The 19571-nt window shown below is 39.6% G+C and overlaps 1 protein-coding gene across 1 annotated transcript; it reads right to left on the bottom strand.

Moving 5' to 3' along the window:
- Positions 1-5: 5 nt before the first annotated feature.
- LOC117491102 (mucin-5AC-like) lies at positions 6-18560 on the bottom strand. Its single transcript, XM_034140952.1, has 24 exons — positions 18491-18560; positions 17034-17292; positions 16075-16189; positions 14593-14677; positions 14092-14198; positions 11949-12159; positions 11709-11834; positions 11476-11593; positions 10185-10323; positions 9924-10034; positions 9187-9256; positions 8845-8982; positions 8516-8680; positions 8263-8357; positions 8038-8164; positions 7676-7931; positions 5632-5681; positions 5247-5356; positions 4958-5109; positions 3213-3351; positions 2518-2628; positions 1703-1882; positions 561-800; positions 6-340 (listed from the first exon to the last, which is right to left on the bottom strand). Exons 1-24 carry the CDS (start codon positions 18552-18554, stop codon positions 149-151), a joined length of 3360 nt encoding a protein of 1119 aa, XP_033996843.1. The 5' UTR covers positions 18555-18560; the 3' UTR covers positions 6-148.
- Positions 18561-19571: the final 1011 nt, after the last annotated feature.

Raw genomic sequence — 19571 nt, 5'->3', positions numbered from 1 at the left:
TAATGCCACTCACATTCACCAGGGGAGTTATAATAGTCGCAGAAAACAGCTGCAAGAAACAAAATATGTACTTCATTGCTCTTGTTACATATGACAAACTTGTTTATTTTTTTAAAGACACTTTCTACAAATCCTCGAATGCTGTATCTCAGATTTTCCTGGTGTAATGGTGGCAAAACTTACGGCACAGCTTTGGAGTTCTCCATTTAACACAGGCCCCAGCTTCATTACAAGCTTTGGCATAAGCAGCCACAGCAGTGCAGAGACACTCACAGTCCCCACCAGAGTCACAAGCACAAGAGTCTCTCACGCAAGAATCAAAGTATGGACCAGGGTCAACCTTGAACACACAACAGTGTACTGTTTAGCAAAATAGTTTAGGAAAATGATAAAAGTAGGGCATAACAAAAAATGGCGTTCCATGCTTGTAGTAGTGGCAACTATGGCATCGGGAACAAAATAAGTAATCGTAATCAGTCCTAGATTGGGACACATTTACAAATATCGAATTTTCCAAATACCACAGCATCTGATTTGTATGAGTCTGATAACGTTGTTACCTTTGCATGGCAGCTCTGGAAGATGACACTGATGATGATGCTGCACTGTTTCTGGGACCAGGCTGCTCGATAGCGGTTCGAGGCACAGGGATCAGTGACGAGTTTGGCATTTGGGCAGTCGGATGAAACCTTCCAACTGTTTGCAAATTCTAGAACATCTGCAACTTTCTCCTGGGAGCGTGTGGTGAAGTCATTCTTGCTGTTACCGTCGTAGTTTCCACACAGACCACATACTTGACCCTAAAGGGGGAAGCACAATGACAGTATATATATAGCTATGATGGGACTGATACATAGTAAGGCAAATATTCTTCACCCAAGTGGAGGTATGGCATATTCATCTGATGCCTTGACCTTTCATAGAAACTGTACACTGACGTTCCAGAGGGCTAGTTTACACTAAACTATCTGGGGCATTGGAAACTATCTGGGAAAAGAGTTTGCACAAAAAAAGTACTTGGCAGGAGTTAATATAGATCAATCAAAACTCTTACAAATACCAGTCAGGAGAAGAAGGGAAACATGATTTTAATTGAAAAACGGCTTTAGCGCCATTCTTGCTAATCTTTCAATGAAAGAATACTTTCCAGTTGTGACATAATTTTCTACAGAACATTTCAGAGTATTGCTAATTCCCATGAGGAATGTACCTTTAGCTAATTTGAAGCTGAATTGATTGATTAAAACATCAAAATAGCTACTAAAGGTCCAGGCTTAAACACCTTTTATGGCCAATTTCTTTGCAGAAAACTAAATAATGCTGTCAGGTTTAAAACGACTAAATTCAGTCTTCTTTTATCTGTTAAGTCTCCGCCATCTACGGAGATAAAAGCTTTAAACAATGATAACCGGCTAGTCACTAACTTGATGAGAACAGTGACAAGGTTGCACCTATTAGCGAATGGGCTGTTCAATTAAGTTATATATAAAGATATATAAAGTGCCTTTAAAGCTCAATTTGGTTGCTGGGTTGGGTAATACATCTTGATATCAGCACCGTGTTATTTGACTCGCTGTTATTCAGCATGTCCACCAAAAATAAATAATATTGCGATATTTCAACCAACTATTGAGTAAATCTGAAACGTAACTGCCCGTATCAATATGAAAAATTAAGAAATAGAGGCATGATTATTATTTACCTGGAGCTGTGGGTTGAGTTTAATGAAAAGACTGGTCTTCTGGTCCCAAACAATCACAAGTCCTGGCTTGATGGTCACCACCTGGTAGATGCCCATCTTGTGTAACCGACCTTTACCATCTTTACCACCGCTGCCCTTTAGCACGCTGAACTTCTCATCTTTTAATTGGAATTCACTATCCTGTGGGCAAAATCAAATCATCATGGAGTTAAATAAGTGGGAACAGGTTAAGGTTTGATCAATTCATCTTTCTTCTCTAGTTTTAACATGATATGGTAAATCCCATTTAATTAAAGGGAACGTAAAATGCCTTCTTCTTCAGAAAGAAACCAATCCAAATAGACTGCATGCCAGTAGCAAGGACACATTTTCATTTGCAGTGACATTGAATGTGAATATACACACAGGCTGCACATGACCACAAGGTATTCTCTATAGTTAGGGCATTTGCATCAAGGCATTACGATAGGACAACAATCTATCATTTAAATGTCTATAATATACAGCTCTGTAAAAAATGAAGAGACCACTGCAAAACTATCAGTTTCTCTGTTTTTAAATATGTATAGGTAAGTTTTGAGTAAAAAAAAAGTTTTTATTTTATTTTATTCTGTAAACTACTTACAACATTTATCTGTGTTGGAATTCAGCAGACACTGGAATGTAATGGCTGCCATACATGTAGAGATTGAGATTAAAGAAACATTTGGAGTGGTTTCTTAATTTTTTCCAGAGCTGTATGTTGGTGTTAGAATGTGCCTCATGCCAACAACTTTGGGCAGAACATGTGCTCGGTGTACGTGTGTTGTGTTTACCCCCATGTAGATCTTGATGGCCTTGGAGCAGGTGGTTCCTGTGCTTCCACATGGAACATTTTCCGAGATAATTCTGAAGCTTCCGTTGCTCTGACCGCCGCCACAGTAGTCCTGAGTTAGGCATAGACACAGGATGTAATTACTGGAAACCAAGTTACAATGCTTAACCTTTTTGCATGAAATAAGACCCCATTAGAGATGATTGATGTGCAATTTTTCTATGTTACTATGTATACTTATTTGGCTTTATTTGTATTCTAGTAGTAACTATAAATGTGCTTTTCTTCTCTATATTAATAAGTTAGCTTATTCTTTATTTTTGCATGCCTTTTTTTCCTGCTATGCCACTCTTTACTGTAATAACGTAAATGTCCCCGCTGTGGGACAAATAAAGGATTTCTGATCCTGATTCGGAAGTTGTCCTCTTAAACCTGAGGGCCTCGCAGGAATCGATGCAGCATTTTATCCAGCCAAATCTGATTTGAATGATATCCGCCTGCCTTAGTGATCATAACGGACATAGTTTAAGTTACTGCTAATTCAGTAATCAGATCATGGTTATGATGGAAAAAGACAGATTATTGAAAGATATTTGACTGCACTGTAAACATTTAGTGTAACCATAGTAAGCACAGTTGAGACATTTTAAGGATTACAATTGTATTCACTGTTCCTCTTTCCATCTGCCACTTTACCTGTAGAAGTGTGTATTCACACTCTCCATTGAAGTCAAACCTCTTATCATCAAACGTGACGAAGTGCCCGTCACCATAGATACCACACACTGCATCACAGATATTGGTGGTACATGTGAACTTCCTTCCACTGCAGGAGCTGGGGAGACAAACACCAGAAACAAACTTTAATAAGTTAAACCTACCATAAAGAATCAATGCATCTTTAGGTTTTTCTATCGGGCTGTCAATGTTAACATCTTAATGTTTGCAACTGGAAAGCTTAATGTATTAAAAAAAAAAAATGCAAATAATATATAACATTACTAAGTTTGACCCAGAGTTGCCCCATAATACCAGAGCGGATGTTTACCATGGATCGCATAGCAGTGAAAAGAGAAAGTAAGTCATTGCTATCTTGCTGCACTGGTTTGGTTCAGGTGTAGTACTTGGTAAAGTCATAATAGACATTTACTAAAAGAATGATAAACATTTACTTGTATATATTGGATTATGTCTTGACTGATGTATTTTCTAAATATTTGTATTTTCATAAAAAGTTGTATTTCAAAGTGCTGTTACTTAATTTTGTTAATTTTACAAAAATAAAATACCATGGAAAATCATTGTGTGAGAGGATATACAGTGTAGTTTCAAGTTTCAAGCCTTTTATTGTCATTCGTACATAGCTACGGTGTAGTTATGTCGATGAAAATCTTAGGTCACAGGCTCCTCCAACAGTGCAACACAATAAAACAGATAAAATAGTGCAAGTAAATACAAATAAAAAAACAAATAAAATAGAATAGAAATAGTGCAATCAGAGTATATATACAAGTAATTGGAATATTATATATTAGATAAATAATTTGTAAGTTGTAAACAGGTAAATATTATGGAAGTTCTAGTTCAGGTGTTTAACAGTCTGGCCTATGGCAGCGGTTTTCAAAGTGTGAGGCGCGCCTCCCCTGGGGGGCGCCAGAGAGCTTCAGGGGAGGCGCAGCGTGAGAAAAAAAATAACGAGAAAAAGACAAGTAAAGTGACACTTGCACACTTTTGGCTGTCTGTGGAGACCGAGTTCCCCCACCTCACCAAAAAGGCTGTAAAAGTGCTCATTCCCTTCACCTCCACTACCTGTGTGAGTGCGGGTTTTCCGCATTGACTTGGATCAAAAGCAAGTGCCGGTCAAGGCTGCAGCCAGAGGATGATTTTTTCTTGAGGGGTGCAAGGAATAGTCCAAGTAGTGGGGGAGTTTTATACAATATGTTTAAAACATAAAGATAAAAAGGTTTTAAAAAGTTATTGTTTAATGTTTTAGGGAGGTGACGCTACTCAGCCAATCAAATCGGTGCAGTCAGTGAGTCAGCACGACAGATTCAAACACACACAGAGACGAGACAAGAGGAGAGAAACAGTCTTCATTTTCTCTTACTGGACCTCTTTGAAATGCAATTGAATACCCCTGCAACAACAATAATAATAATAATAGCAATAATAATTGGGAGGGGGGGCGCGGCTGTTCTTATGTTCTCTGAGGGGAGGCTCACCTTCCCACACTTTGAAAACCCCTGGCCTATGGGATGAAACTGTCCCTGAGTCTGGTGGTTTTAGTCCTGATGCAGCAGACAGAACAGTTTGTGGCTGGGGTGATGGGGGTCTTTGATAATCCTGAGGGCTTTCTCCCTGAGCCGCTGGGAGTAAAGATAGTGTGTGTATTACCCAGCAGCTATATACAATACTGTGTATGTGTAAAGAAGTGCACAAACCAGGTGTTGCAGTCCACAGTGAGAGTTTGCCCGGGCTGATAGGCCTGTCCGTTGTGCAGGCATGGACAGCTGCTCTCTGTGACGCAGCCTCCCAGCCCGTCCGACACCAGGCCGTCAGGGCACATGCAGCCCGATGTGCAGCCGCTACTGATCTGTAGCACACCAGCGGGGGCGGAAAAGGCTGTTAGTCATGTATGTTAGACATCTGCGTTAGCGACAGCGTGTGTATGTTTGTGTTTGTGTATGTGTGTGTGTGTGAGAGTGTTTGTGCACGCTATTCTGTACTTACACAACCCATGTCCAGAGTGCTGCAGCTCTTTTGACACTCAGTCCCAGGGACCCCAGGTTGAACAGTGGAGCAGTCAAAGTAAACCATTGGGCCAGCACATGATGGGGAGACTGGGTAATAAATGAGAAACTCATGATGAAGAGCGTTGTGATCTTGTCATAATATTGCATACTGCATATGATTATTATAACTATATTGCACACTACGAATTAACAGGAATGATTTTCTTTCATCTGAGGATCATCTTTCATGATTTGGAAGATAATTCAAAAGGATGGAAATTACAAGGGGATTAACATTTAATCATTATCATTCACAAATCAAAAGTTAAGCACAATAGCATTCACCAAATAGGATTTGATTCTGTGCATATTTTGAAACATACCTGATAGTTGTGTCCCTCCTGAGCAGCTGAGGGCTCCTTGTCTGCAGACACTGTGACAAAAAGAGTTCAAGTCATCAGCTAGCATCCTGAAACCATTCAATGTTTGTCAATGGAATTCTTTATCGTACTGAAATAATATTGACTTGCTACAATGTCCTCTAGCTGCCCCTCATTTTCCATATCAACTGTTCCATTGGTAGAATAGAAATTCCTATAATTCCAGCGTGGGAATGTCCACATATCCAAAATAGATTGCTAGATTTTAAGTAACTGAAAACTCAAGCCAAGTTTATTTTTTTCATTTTGTTACAAAAAAGCTTAGAATGAGCTTAATTCACTATATTAGTGTTATGATTAAGGATGGGTATCGTTAGGATTTTATCGATACCGATACTGCTTATCGATACCGGCATTTTTCGATACTCTTATCGATACTTTTCAATCATTTGGTTCTCAAAATGATAGACATGATTACAAGATGTGAACATTAAACAACAGTCATTTTATTGTAATTTATTTTTATATATTATTTAATGTAACTTTTTAAATGTCATACCAAGCAGGTCTGAGTGTGTTTGACAGTGTGTCTCTGGAAGGGGGGCGGGTAATTAGGGGCAGTTCATAAATCCATGTAAACATGACCATTATTCAGTTAAAACGAGACGCTGCGTGCGCACCTCCTAAACCGGAAGCTCCGGTCGGCTAACCATTATAATCCGTTTATTGCGTTTATTATTTATAATTGTAATGATGGATTATCAGTAATCATTTTAAAGTTACACAGAGACATTGGATTAACCGTTTGTATGCCCTTGAACACAACTTTTGATCACAAAACAGCAAAGGTAAGACATAATTATCATCATGGCTACGTAAAGTGAAGTTTTCTTGCTCTTTCCTGGCTGCTAGTTCAGTGAGTTTTGGTTGTACAGTGATGAGACTTATACCAATGGAATCTCAGCTTTCATGTGATATGTTGTTTGTGCAGATAAAAGGATAAAATGACGTAGAAAAGATCGCTTTTGCCAGTGATGTGCTAAAGTAGCCGTTAGCCCCGTTAGCCCGTTTTGCTAAGTGTTGATTTTAGACTCTTGGTGTTGGACTTCTGTTCCGTGTAGGTAAAAATGGTTAATATCGTCTGTTAGCTGAGTTTCTTCCCGTTAAGTGGGTATGCATCATTAATAGGTTGTTAAATGTTAAGAAGCCTTGAAACGCTGTTTCTAGCAAGATGTTGCGTCTGCCCCTGCTATGGTCTGCCCCCGGGAGTCTCACATAATAAGAGCGCTGTTAGGAGAGATGACGAGTGGCATTCACAGTGGTCAATCAGAGTGGTAATCAAACCGGATACGTCACACGGGATGAAGGTTCCCAACCAACCAGAATTGTTTAAACTAAGGAAGTAGCGTAATTCATATACCGATAGCAGCACCGTTTGTCCAGCGGCTTAACGGTATACCAATACCTGTTCTCGATACCCATCCCTAGTTATGATAAAACTGTTTTTATTTGCTTAAGGTTTGTTGACACTATGTATTTCCGTCATTATTTATAATATTTGACTTAGAGATTTATATCATCCTCAGGATGAGTCCTAATAACTTTGGAGATCCTTAAACTTGATTAAAATCATCAGGTCAACATTTTAATTTGTCCAATCCCTTATTATGTACTTTATGTACACTACTAGCAAATGTTAGCATGCTATGCTAACATTCGTAACTAGGATAGTGATGGTGTGCATTAATCTATGAATCATTAACATCAGTTGCTAATGCTAATGATAGCATGTTGCCATGCTATCATTAACATCTCAAAATACAAACACAGAGATGCTGGCTTGTTTCCATTACAGTTCCTCTTCCTGAAATAACTCCTTAGTCTTTAAACTATGTTTACTATCCCCCACTTAATTTGACTCTCAAATGTATCCATTGTATAACCCTTAAATCGAATACAATTTTCAAGATTGGCAGCTCACTATAAACGATTATTTTATGTTATTCCTGAATGCCTAACCTCTGACATCATTACACTATGTTTTTACCATGTGTTGCCATCTTTGTTGACAGTCTGCCCAGCAGGAATAATGGTGTCTTTATCATAGCAGGGACAGCGTTCTCTGGACACACACTGGCTCTCCTCGGTCATGTAAGTTCCCTCTGCACAGCCGCAGCCGTCCACCGCGGTGAAGCTGCTCTGGCAGGAGTAGTCGGTCTGGCTGAGGGAGCGGCAGGTGCGCTGGCAGCAGGTCATGTTGTAGTCATACACAGTTTCTCCTGGACATGATTCACTGAATTTTCCTAGTATGAGAGATACGATTTGAGAAGTAGCAAAATAGTGTATGTTTAATTAAATACATTTTTCATCCAGGTTAATTATTTGTTGACGTCGATAGGGTGCACTCACCACAGATGGTGTTCCTCCAGCCTCTAAAATGGATCCCTGCAGCTGCACAGGCATAAACATAAGCGGAGACTGCGGCACACATGCTTTCCTCACTGTTCTCACAGTTACAGCTGTCATATATGCAGTTCTGGGAGGAGACACAGTCAACATTGACATTTAACAGTAGGCTACATTAATTTAGTTGTTTAGTTTTTTGTCATTACAGCTTTTTGTGTGCAGACCTACATCTTTGTACATGCTGGGGCTAATTAAGGAATGGCAGGAAGCAAACAGTCCCTGGGGATCGGCGAGTTTGGAGCACCAGTACTTGGCATAACTCTCTGAGAGACAGAAACATACAGAAATGAAGTATTTACAAAACACCACACGCACTGAAAATGTCATGATTAACTCTGAAAAGTGGCATGGTATGCTTTCACATGGTATGACCATCTACATTACACCTTATGAGGTGTCAAAGACACAAGTCTAGCTCTACCTTTGTTGATGCTTTGGCGACAGGGGTGTCCAAATCCTGCTATAATGTCGGGGCACTTGGCTCTAGTTTTCCATGAGTTGCCAAAGGCTGAAGATGTACCCTCCACCAGCCCACTAATCACCTTGAAGTCATCACTCATTTTGTTGTTGAAGTTCCCACACAAACCTGTGGGGTGAGGTGATACATTATTTCACAGAAACCTTACATGACATTTGAATTATTATTAACAGAAACATATTAGAACCAGTAATTTAATTGAATACTATGCTGAAATCATAATGTCAAATCAAATGTCTATCCAGACACTGAAACAATAATGTAAGCCATACCAGAGGTGGTTCCTTTCAGAGAAGTGTCAGCGGAGATGAAGACCTGCATCACCGGGGACAGCTGGACCATTACTTGAATGCCCACCTTGATGTCCATGACGATGTAGAAGGAGGACGGACTGAAGGCGCTCAGCATCGCTGCGGCAGGCAGAACACACAGGTGTCAGTATTCTGCTATAATTCTCTTCTCATGTTCATATTCTCTTAATTTATCTTCATCTTCCGCATTAATACAAATTCAACACTCTTATAACTTGCAACTAACAACTCTGAAGTTTGTATTTAAATAAATAAATAAACATTTACAGCTGTCTCTTAATCATTGTGTGTTCAGTAACTCACGTGTAAACAGTGGAAGCATAGAGGCAATCTGGTTCACATAGACCTGCCCGCTAGCCGTCATTTTAATAACCTGAGAGTTTGTGGAGGGAGACACAGAGTATGAAACAGGAGTCCAACAATCATCGCATCTTTTGTGTGTGTGTTTAGGGGAGACACTCGTTTGTCCTCCTTGTAAGATTATCTCTATTGGTAGGGTTGATAATAAATAGATACAAAGTAGACAATAATAACAAGAAATAAAAAAACAAGCTATGTGCAAGTATACATTCTCTTAAGAGTTGTAGTCTTACAAATTATCGGCTTCCAGCTATGTCAGATAAATATGTTTTATTTTGCTGCTCAATAGGCAATACGATTTTCTCATGAGTAATCTTCTTCTACTTAGTGGTAGGTTAAACCTCTGAAATACCGAAAAAAAAAAGTCTTCATGGTACAAGCATATATTCATCACAAAGAGCAGAAAGGGTGACTTCCATTCCTTTTGCACTTGTTGTTGCAGCTAATGAAAAGGTGCCGATGACAGACATGATTTCAAAGACAAGTGTGTCTGTGTTTGTTTGTGTGTGTGTGTGTGTGTGTGTGTGTGTGTGTGTGTGTGTGTGTGTGTGTGTGTGTGTGTGTGTGTGTGTGTGTGTGTGTGTGTGTGTGTGTGTGTGTGTGTGTGTGTGTGTGTGTGTGTGTGTGTGTGTGTGTGTGTGTGTGTGTGTGTGTGTGTGTGTGGTGTGTGCATGGCTTACCACAGAACGGCTGGCTAAGCTCACAGTTACAGCTCTGAGGCAGGTCTGACTGTCAGCCATGCCGCACTTGGCCAGATCCACCAGCACTGCAAACGAGGAGCCATTACTCTGCTGAAACACACATGAGGGCAAAACTTGAAATGAATTATGACTGAAAGACTGAAATGGAGGACAGTACAATAAATAGACACACAATACTCAGACGTTGCTGTAAATAGGAATACAAGGAGTGTTGCAGTTGAGGATGTGTGTGTTTGGTACCTTAGCCAGGACGTAGGAACAGTCCCCATGGAAGGTGTAGGCTTTGCCATCAAAGGAGTTGATGTGAGCCCCCCCCTCCAGAGAGCAGGTTCCTGGACAGTTCTCCTCTGTACAACTCCACTGTCCACTCTCACACACACTGTCAGCACACACACACACACACACACACACACACACACACACACACACACACACACACACACACACACACACACACACACACACACACACACACACACACACACACACACACACACACACACACACAGCAGTAGAATCAGTGTTCTAGTTACCTTTGGTAAAAAGAAGCCTATACTGCATGACAATTTAAGGTAACTTATTAAAATTGGGTTACTGCATGACTAATGCTGCGATGCTTTGAAACAAACCTGTTCAATTTAGAGAAGTATTTTGTGTTGGCTTGACTGCATGATCGGCGGTTAGAACATGTTTTTGCAGAAGGAAAGATGTCATGATAAACTATTGTATGTGCCCATTAAGAACATCAAGTCTGGAGCTACATTGGATCAGTTCTGTAATAGTAGGAACTATTGTTTAGGCAGTAGAGCTGCCTACCAATTGTGATGTTGCTACTCTGACATGTTTGGGTGTTACACACATGCAGAGCATACAGGCATGAGATGTAAGATGTTCACGTTTACTGGAGTTTAATAAAATAACTACCCACCGAGGTAGGAACAAGGTATACTGTAGTCTTTCTGTGATACAAAGAGCAGAATCGAACAAGTTCGACCTGTTGCCGGTCTGAAGCATAACTCTAATGACTTCACTAAAGGTCTCACTCCCTGATAAAGGAGCTAACATGGCTTTTTCAATGCTAACAGCACAAGGGTAAATGAAGAGATTTGTTATCACAGACTATATGTAGGTAAATTACAATATGTATGGATATCATATGCCTGCAATCTGTAGTGATAACTAAAGATTTGAATGCTGTGGATTCAATGTCAATGCAATTAACTGCTTTTAATTGATTAAATAGATAAACAAAGAGTGGACATAGTGTTATATTTAGCCATTCATGTGACATATGTGTGGATTATACTAAAAGTAATTCAAGACATTAGCACTTGTGGGTATGCAATAACGGTTTCACTATACTCATCATAAAAGATTAAATGACCTGGTAAAATATAAACAATAATTAAAACGAGATCATTAAATTACTGTGTGAACAACATGTTGAAGTCATACATTTGAGACTTCAGAAAGCAGGTCAAAATTCAGTTCATTTCACTCTTATTCAGTTTTATTCATGTTTTCATCTTACCAGGATCTACAGTTGTCTGAGTAGGACTCTCCTGACTTGTACAACTTGTTTTTCTGCCGACACGGACACTGATCTTGAGCAATACAGCCAGTTTTACTGATGTCGTCAAAGACAGTTCCTGAGGGGAGATAATAATCATTTCTTTCATGTTTTACGTCTGCACCAGGAATGATTGAGATAAGTTGTGAATGAACAAAGCAGGTGTATACTGTAGTGTACAATGTGTAGTCTACCGTTAGGGCAGGCGCAGCCATCCCTGTAGTCCCTGTTACATGTCTGGCTGGCCTGAGGGGTGGAGCAGCTGTCAACACATGGACTGCTATACTCCATGAACTCCATGTTGTGTAGACATTTCTTGGCTGTGGAGACAAAGACTTAAACATTGCTGTACCAGGACAATCAAGCCATTTTGCAATCAACACAGCAACTGATGCAGAACATTCAAGTCAACTGCAAAAAAGCATCTCTCTTACGGCAAAACGTTGCATCCCTCCACTGTTCTGTCTTGCCCCCTGCATGGACACACTGTCTGGAGTACTCTGATATGGTTTTGCAGAGGGTAGAGTTAGTAGTTTCTTTTGAGTTGCACATATCATTCCTGCAGACTTTATTGAAGTATTCCACGTCCAAAAGGTCTCTGCAACTTCTGAAAGGAGGACTGGAGAAGATCTGGTCACAGAGTTGCTGAAAAAAACAAAATCAATCAATGTGTTATAAAATCCAAATATCTGTTTCTATCAAACTATATAAACATATATATATATATATAAACTTAGCTGCACAATCCACTCTGGCAGCCAACTGAGATACAAGTTGATCCCTTGTTGTAGGGAAAGCCTCTGGATGTTTGCACAGACTGGGCTGACAAAATCTTTCGCATTCAAAATGGTTAATGGCTGAATTTATATATATTCTGATCTCATAGAGAATTAGTTTGTAGTCTGATAATTCACTCTTCCAAGCAAATCCAGAAACACAGGTTCACTGGTTCACACACCCTGCTTATCTTACAAAATTACAATAAGTACGTAATAAATGGTGTAAAAGGACATATTTTGCTAATGTTCTGGTTCATATTAGTATTTAGTGTGGGACATGCTTTAATGTTCAAAAAGCTCTTTATTTTTCTCTTACTGCCTGTGCTGCAGCACCTCTTTTCATTTGATTGGTTAACTTGGGTTTGGAACCATGGCCATGCCTCAACCACACCTCTGACCCCTCTGCTTTGCTACTTTTACCTGGTCATCCGCCCTCATTTGTCTCAGATGTCTCCACAGACAGACTGTGTGCCGAAACGTACATTCGCAGTTCAAAACTTCGACAAAGGCTGAAGTTCATATTTTGAAAGAATCCACTCACCACGGCTCCTCAATGGCAAACTAACCCAACCGATTCAGACACTCTTTTTTAAACCAGTCATCCTCCAGGCATGACACATAACAGACACCAGCATAGACCCAGTGGAGACGCTCAGCGGTCAGAACAAAGGCCCACGGGCATCTCCACTCAAGACAATCTCTCCCGATGGGTTCCATCACAGGCCCTCCACCGCCTCTACGGCTACAGCCTGCTCACGCAGGGGGTGTTGGGGTGGTATTTTGTACTTCCCTAATGCCTCCACCCTTTGTCTGTCATATCTCTTAGATAATCTCAGTTTTTTGGCTTGTAATAAATGCTGAGAATAAAATAATCACTGGGGTCAGGCAAACTGTTCGAAAAACCCTTGGGTGCAGATACACCATTCCAGGGGTCCAGCCTGGTCTTCAATGCAGGTGTTTAAAGTGAAAGGTGGGTATCATTCGTGTTGGGAGAAAAACCCCCTTCTGTCTTCCCAAAATTCTTGACTCCGTCTTATTGGCGGGCTGTTCCAGCTCAAATTGTGGTGGTATGGTCCTTTCTTGTGAAACAAATCTAAAGGCAATCTTAAAGGTCCCATGCCATGGCCATTTCTACTGATCATAATTCCATTGTTGAGGTCTACTAAAATAGATTTATACTGTGCAATTTTCCAAACTCACATTGGTTTCTCATACAGCATCTCTGTAAAGTATGTGTATTCACCGGTATTCACTCTCTGTCCTAAACGGCTTGTTGGAGCTCCTGCCCCCCCCCCCTCCCTGTGAGCCCAGTGGCCGTCTGCGAGACAGCGAGACCCAGCTAAACCCAGCCCGAAACCAGCCCGAGCACACACACACACCCGCAGCCTGGCTGGGAGTTTGTGTGTGTGCTCACACACAGACTCACAGCTTCGCCGTCTCAGGGAGGAGAAATCGGCAGAGCTGCAGCTGAGAAAGATTGAGTGTGTGTGAGGAAGTCCGCGGATTGGTCCATTTGGTCATTGAGATTAAAATCTCTTTTCCAAGAGTGACCTGGCCAAGAGTTTTCCTCCCTACAGGGTGTACTTTGAGGGTTTTTGACTCTGCAGACCGTTTACATGCATAAAAACCTTCATAACACACAAGGGGACGGGTTATAACCGGAAAAGCATGACATGGGACCTTTAATATTACATTCTGGGCCTTTTTTCAAGCTTGGCATTGATAGTATAGTATAGGGAATCTGATCCCTCTAACAAATGACTTAATTTAAGGGAACATGTTTGGAGTGAGGAGTTACCTTATCGCCACAGCTCTGGACTGGGGTGGGTGCGGGCTCCTCACAACGCTCTGTTGGCCCATCCACCTTGTAGGTGTCAGCAAAGTCGCTCACGGACAGCCGAGCGCCTACAGACAATCACACAAAAATGGCCACTGACATTATGGACAGCACTTTGATGTAAATAAATACTTGGAACACAGTTTGTACCCATTTTAAAGCAGGGAGGGTTTTTATTCCTTAGTCACATGATAGCATGAAAGCAGCATCAGCTAAAACTTCAAGAGAAATTCGCACAGGCTCCACCTTTGCTAAAGATATCTGTATTCGAATGTGATTTATAAATAAATTAAGTTAATAAATTAAGTAAATGTTAATTTTAAATAAAAATATTGATTCTATCCATCATTGGAAGAAAAGGCCTAATTATATTCAGTGTGATTATGAAACATTTAACGCGACACAGGATTGAGCTAGTGCAGGCCTGTGATCCCACGTTGAGTACAGTGAGAAAAATCTTACCATTTTCCATCAAATCATTGGGCACACCGTCAAAGTTTCCACAGAGTCCACATATCTTGTTCTGGTATTTCTCATCAATTTCAATCTGTGAACATGGACGAAACATAGAGAAGTAATTGGCGAAACACAAGTTATAAATGAATCATTCATTATTCAAAGCAGGCTTTTAAGATGAAGCAAAATACTATTATAACATATTTTGACATACCAAATCACTTTTCCTATGTAATCCATCTAAGATTTTGAGTAGGTCATACTCATGTGCTCTGTCAACTCTTTGGCATTGCTACGGTAGGAGAGTAAAGTTTTGCTTTCCAAGCTGGTGCATGACCTGTTATTGCAAAATTCACTCTTTTATATTCACATTGTGCATATTGATATTGTTTGCTTATCTCTAGGGCATAGCCTGTCACACAAATTCCCTAAGTGACTCACTGCTGAAATCATCCAATATTTGAGTTAAGGCTTGAATGGCATCAGATTTATATAATATGTCGCGAGCCAAATACAACATGCTCACAAGCAAAGCTTACAGGTGACCAAAGGTTATTGGAAAGCATAAACACTTTATTCTGTGTACTTTCAAACATGACATTAATCACATTAACTCATCCCATATACATGTATATTGCACCTAGTTTCCCTAATGCCCAAGCTTTAGAAAGAACAATAGCTAATACTATGCCACTTAGTCACTTCTGAAATTATTTTTGATTTTGGCACTGCATTCTTTCACAGCTATCAAAACCACACACATTGGGAAACTTGAAATAAGGGATGCGGGTTTTGTGAGCAATACTAAGATCTTATTTTCAAATAAATTGCCTTATAATGGTACCTTTAAATGCCATAGCTGAGCAGCTATCATTCATTCAGATTGGGAGTGTATTAAAGTGGTACAGTGCCGGTAACTAGAAGGCTTAATATATTGAGAGGAAAGAAAGTGTATCAATTGAATCGCTAAATAAAAGTGTTTAAATGGATCAGCACCAACTCTATATTTAAATAGTTGTAGGTAACTGTGTCAAGTATGTTTGCCTTTCGTCACACGTCACTATTAATATGAGTGAACTCCTGCTCCCCACTAATCTTGTTTATTCTTCATCAACCTTTTCAGGGGTTGTGATTTCTTGTGACTGTGGTAAGCAGTTTGATGAGGACAACAATGGAGTTATGTAGCAAGGCGGGACAAGCTCTTGTGGCGATAAACAAAATAGCTTGAAAGATAGGTTTATTGTTTTTGTTCGATCGTTTGGGCCTTTTCTTATGAGTTGTTGCTTTTATTAAATAAATAAATAATATGAGCCTTATTCTTTAAGAATAATTGTTTTTCTTTGTTTTCATATGCATTCCAAGCATGTGCACAAACTGGGTTTTGCTAAGGCATATGTGTGAGAAATTAAGAGTCATTTTGCCATTGTGTTTAAAACCCTATGTCAATACAGCTGAACACAGAACTGGACAGAAGTGTGTGCTACATACGTCCAGGGAGTCGTCCAGGTTCCAGGTCACTGTAATTCCCTGCTTAGCTTCCACAATGATATTAAAATCCGTCCGCATGACACTCACGCCGAATGTGACATGTGGCAGAGACACCCTGCAGAGAGTAAGTGTACACATATGAACAAATATGTAACATCTGGAAACTGTCTCACTGCCATTTGCAAGTTGCATAAAGTTTCAGACTAATCAAAGCTGTGTTCAGGAAATGTCTGCATTCAAGGATTACTGATTTATTACTGATAGATTGATAGAATGATTATAATATCTTTCATGTAACCAACTTAGGTGAAAAACAACAAAGTACAAAACCAACCAATAACCCAAGATTGACAAAGTCTGACTTAATTATAGTCTTTAAAATGTGAAGTGGTGCTTTTTCATTTTTCTGCATGCAAAACCTCGCACTAATTATTTATATGAAGCTTTTATCACATAGAGTAATTTTCTACCCATTGCGGATTTGAGTAAAGATGCATCTCCAAGTTGTTCCCATTGTAGTTAAAGGAACTTTATCTCTGAACTTTATCTGCTTGTTAAGTATCTACAACATTGGGAAAGTCATTTAAATACGGTTTGCAGTAAAACAGTCAGAGGTCATTTGTTGTGAAGGAACCTGAAGAATCTTTACTCGATGTTAGATTTATATAAAGCTTTCAAGCAGTTATCACATTCCTGCGATTGCCGTGCGAATGGAGTTTTCAGAAGAAGAAAGGAGAAAGGAGTTAGCTATGTCCGTGACCACTGCAGAACCTCCATCCACAGAGGTAGACCGAGATCCAAAAATAGCTACTCCTGCTTCCATAGCGTTGTACTGAATGTAAATGTCTGATCAAGGAAACATTCCCAACATTATCAACACAGTCTCAGGCTGAAAGAAGAACGAATGAGGTAAAGTGTCTCAGGGAAACATGTGGTGGACTGATCTGGACTGGACTTACGTCTTGCCATCGACTATCACTGAGCTGTTGGACAGCTCCACCACAGAGCCTTCAAGCGTCATGATAATGTTGCTAATGGTGGGGATGTCATCGATGACTGTGCGCCTCATTTGGAGGTTTAACTCTTTGTAGCTGTCTTTACACTCGAAGACCAAGACATGGTTACAGTTAGAGGCCAGCTGGAAGAAATCTCCATCAAAGGTCTTCCAGTGGTAACGACCCCAAGTCGTGCACACTCGGCCGATCTTATTTGTGTTAGCTGAAACGAGATTAACATCAGAACATCTTTTTAACTGATATGAAAGGGTGAGCAAAAATCTAAAGCATGTACACAGTTAACTCAGGCTCCCTGTCAGAAGAGAAGGAATGATGTTTACTGTAGTAAAGAGAGGACATTTTCATTGAAATGTTTCCCACAACAACTGTGTATCAGCTGGTTTAGTTCTTCACTGAATATTGAAGTCTGATGATGCTTACAATGAGCAAACAGGGACATGTCCTCTGATTGGACCCTATTATCCTAGATTAGTATTGGCCATCTGCTCGGTCTGATGGGCAGTTGGACCAGTACTCTAAGACATATTTTAGTGCTATTGGTGGCACTTTAAACTGTGACTGTTTATTAGATTGTAGTGTCTTTTTGGCCTTTTAACTGTAGAATAGTTTTTATGAGATATTTGTTTTGTAGATCTGAAGTTTAGCACACTTTGTCAATACAATATTTTGTCCACACAGGCTTATTCATTTGAATGGTTTTGCTATTTTATACTGTCACTGTCATTTTGGAATGTGCCTTGTTTTCATTTTCTGTAGCCTAATTTTGGGGGTACAATTTATTTTTAGTAAATATATACTAATATAAGTAAACTAATGTATGTAAGCCATATATTACATTTGTATAGTCTCACTCGTGTTTTTGTATCTGGTCTATAAAATGCCTAAAAATACATTTTAAACAGGTATGTAAGAAATGGTGAGATGCAATGTTAATAATCATATGCTGCCATAAGAAGTGCAAAATATATAGTATATTAATGCTTGGCTGAACTAAACCCAACATGCCATAGACTAACAATCAAATGGATAGGTAATAATCACATAAACTCAAACTCATCAAAATTCAAAATCTTTGGAGCTGGCTGTTGAAACATGACATTAGTCTGTGTTTTGTATGATGATGGGTAACCTGTAATCAACTGGTTCATGCAATGAAAGCCAAAGTAAGACAATTATGTGATGTAATGTATTTGTAGTTTCTTTTTATATTTTACAGACAAATAAAAGGAAAATATTAAAATATATTGAGTACGTCATATTTTCTTATTCATCAACCAAACTACATTTCTGTTAACGTCCAGTTTTCCTCTCTATGACCTTTTCCAATCATCTTTTAGTCTATCTATAATATCTATCTGTAATAGTGTGAATCTGTAAGCATTTTCCAGGTCCCCACTCACCTATCTGAGAGACTGAGCCGACCAACAGCGTCAGGAAGATGATCCATGATCCTATGGTCCCCATGTTTGCTCCTGAGGACTGAAGCACTGTGACACTACTCACCTGGAGGGCAAATCCCTTTATAACCATGAGCTCAGAGAGAAAGAGAGTTAGGCAGCTCCACTATTTGTCCCTCCTTCACTCTAAATGTCTTAAGAGAGGTTGGTATTTGTATATGGAATTAATACCTTTGAGTACACACAAGGTTGCTATTTGTTTGCTCAGCAAACATATCATCACCTCTATCACTGCACTTGTTCCGTTTACCGGCCTCCGCTGAACCACAGATCCTTCAGCTGGTATGGTTCGAGATCAGCTGCCTAGCTGTCTTGGTGCTGACCTTACTTATGTGAACCCTGTGGAGCACTTCAGCAAACTTGAATTTATCACACGTTCTTTTATTATTATTATTATTACTGGAAAAACAGTGGTGGAATGTTATAAATACATATGTAAGTAGTTTAATTGGGTTGCACTTGGCAGATGCTTAAAATTAAAAATTAAAACAGTTCAAACAGGTAAGGTATATTGTGCTCAGGTACATGGGCTCATCATTGTAGTTGCTAGTAAACCCCCAACAGAATGATGGTTTAACATGTTAAGCCCTGAGCCTGTTTTTCAGGTTTCAGGCTCGAAAATGACATGCCCAGAACAAATGACTATATCTTCACTTCTAAAAGGGGTAAATTAATTATCTTTTTTCAGTCAGAATCAATATAGATGTTTTTATTTTAAAGTAAATTCAGATTGAACATAGTAAAAAAGAAAAATTATAGTTTCCGTCCAAAAAAAACCCATCACTTATAGTGAAAACCACCCTTGAATGATGGGATAGTAGACAAAAAGCTTTAGGAATCCAAAGTATAACATATAATAAGTACCCTGTATCAAGATTGATGCAAAACAAGTGAAATTTGACCTTTTTAGAGAGGTTTTGGAGAAAAGAAACCCACTTCTGGGGTCGTTTGGGTGTATTTGCCATATCTCTAGAACCCATCGGTCGATTTTGGTGATTGACACCACTTTTGAACCTTTAGAGCC

Source organism: Trematomus bernacchii, unplaced genomic scaffold (assembly GCF_902827165.1).
Source record: "Trematomus bernacchii unplaced genomic scaffold, fTreBer1.1, whole genome shotgun sequence".
NCBI lineage: Eukaryota > Metazoa > Chordata > Actinopteri > Perciformes > Nototheniidae > Trematomus > Trematomus bernacchii.
Note: the sequence above shows the minus strand (reverse complement) of the source record. Positions and strands in the feature narration are given on the sequence as shown.

Bases quoted from the DNA above. Each gene is read 5' to 3' on its own strand.
- LOC117491102 (XM_034140952.1), bottom strand. From the start codon at position 18,554: ATGGGGACCATAGGATCATGGATCATCTTCCTGACGCTGTTGGTCGGC. The intron at 8,681-8,844 runs GTATGGCTTACA...CTCACCCCACAG, and splicing joins TCTGAAAGGAACCACCTCTG to GTTTGTGTGGGAACTTCAAC. The intron at 8,165-8,262 runs GTAGGTCTGCAC...GTCTCCTCCCAG, and splicing joins GCCCCAGCATGTACAAAGAT to AACTGCATATATGACAGCTG.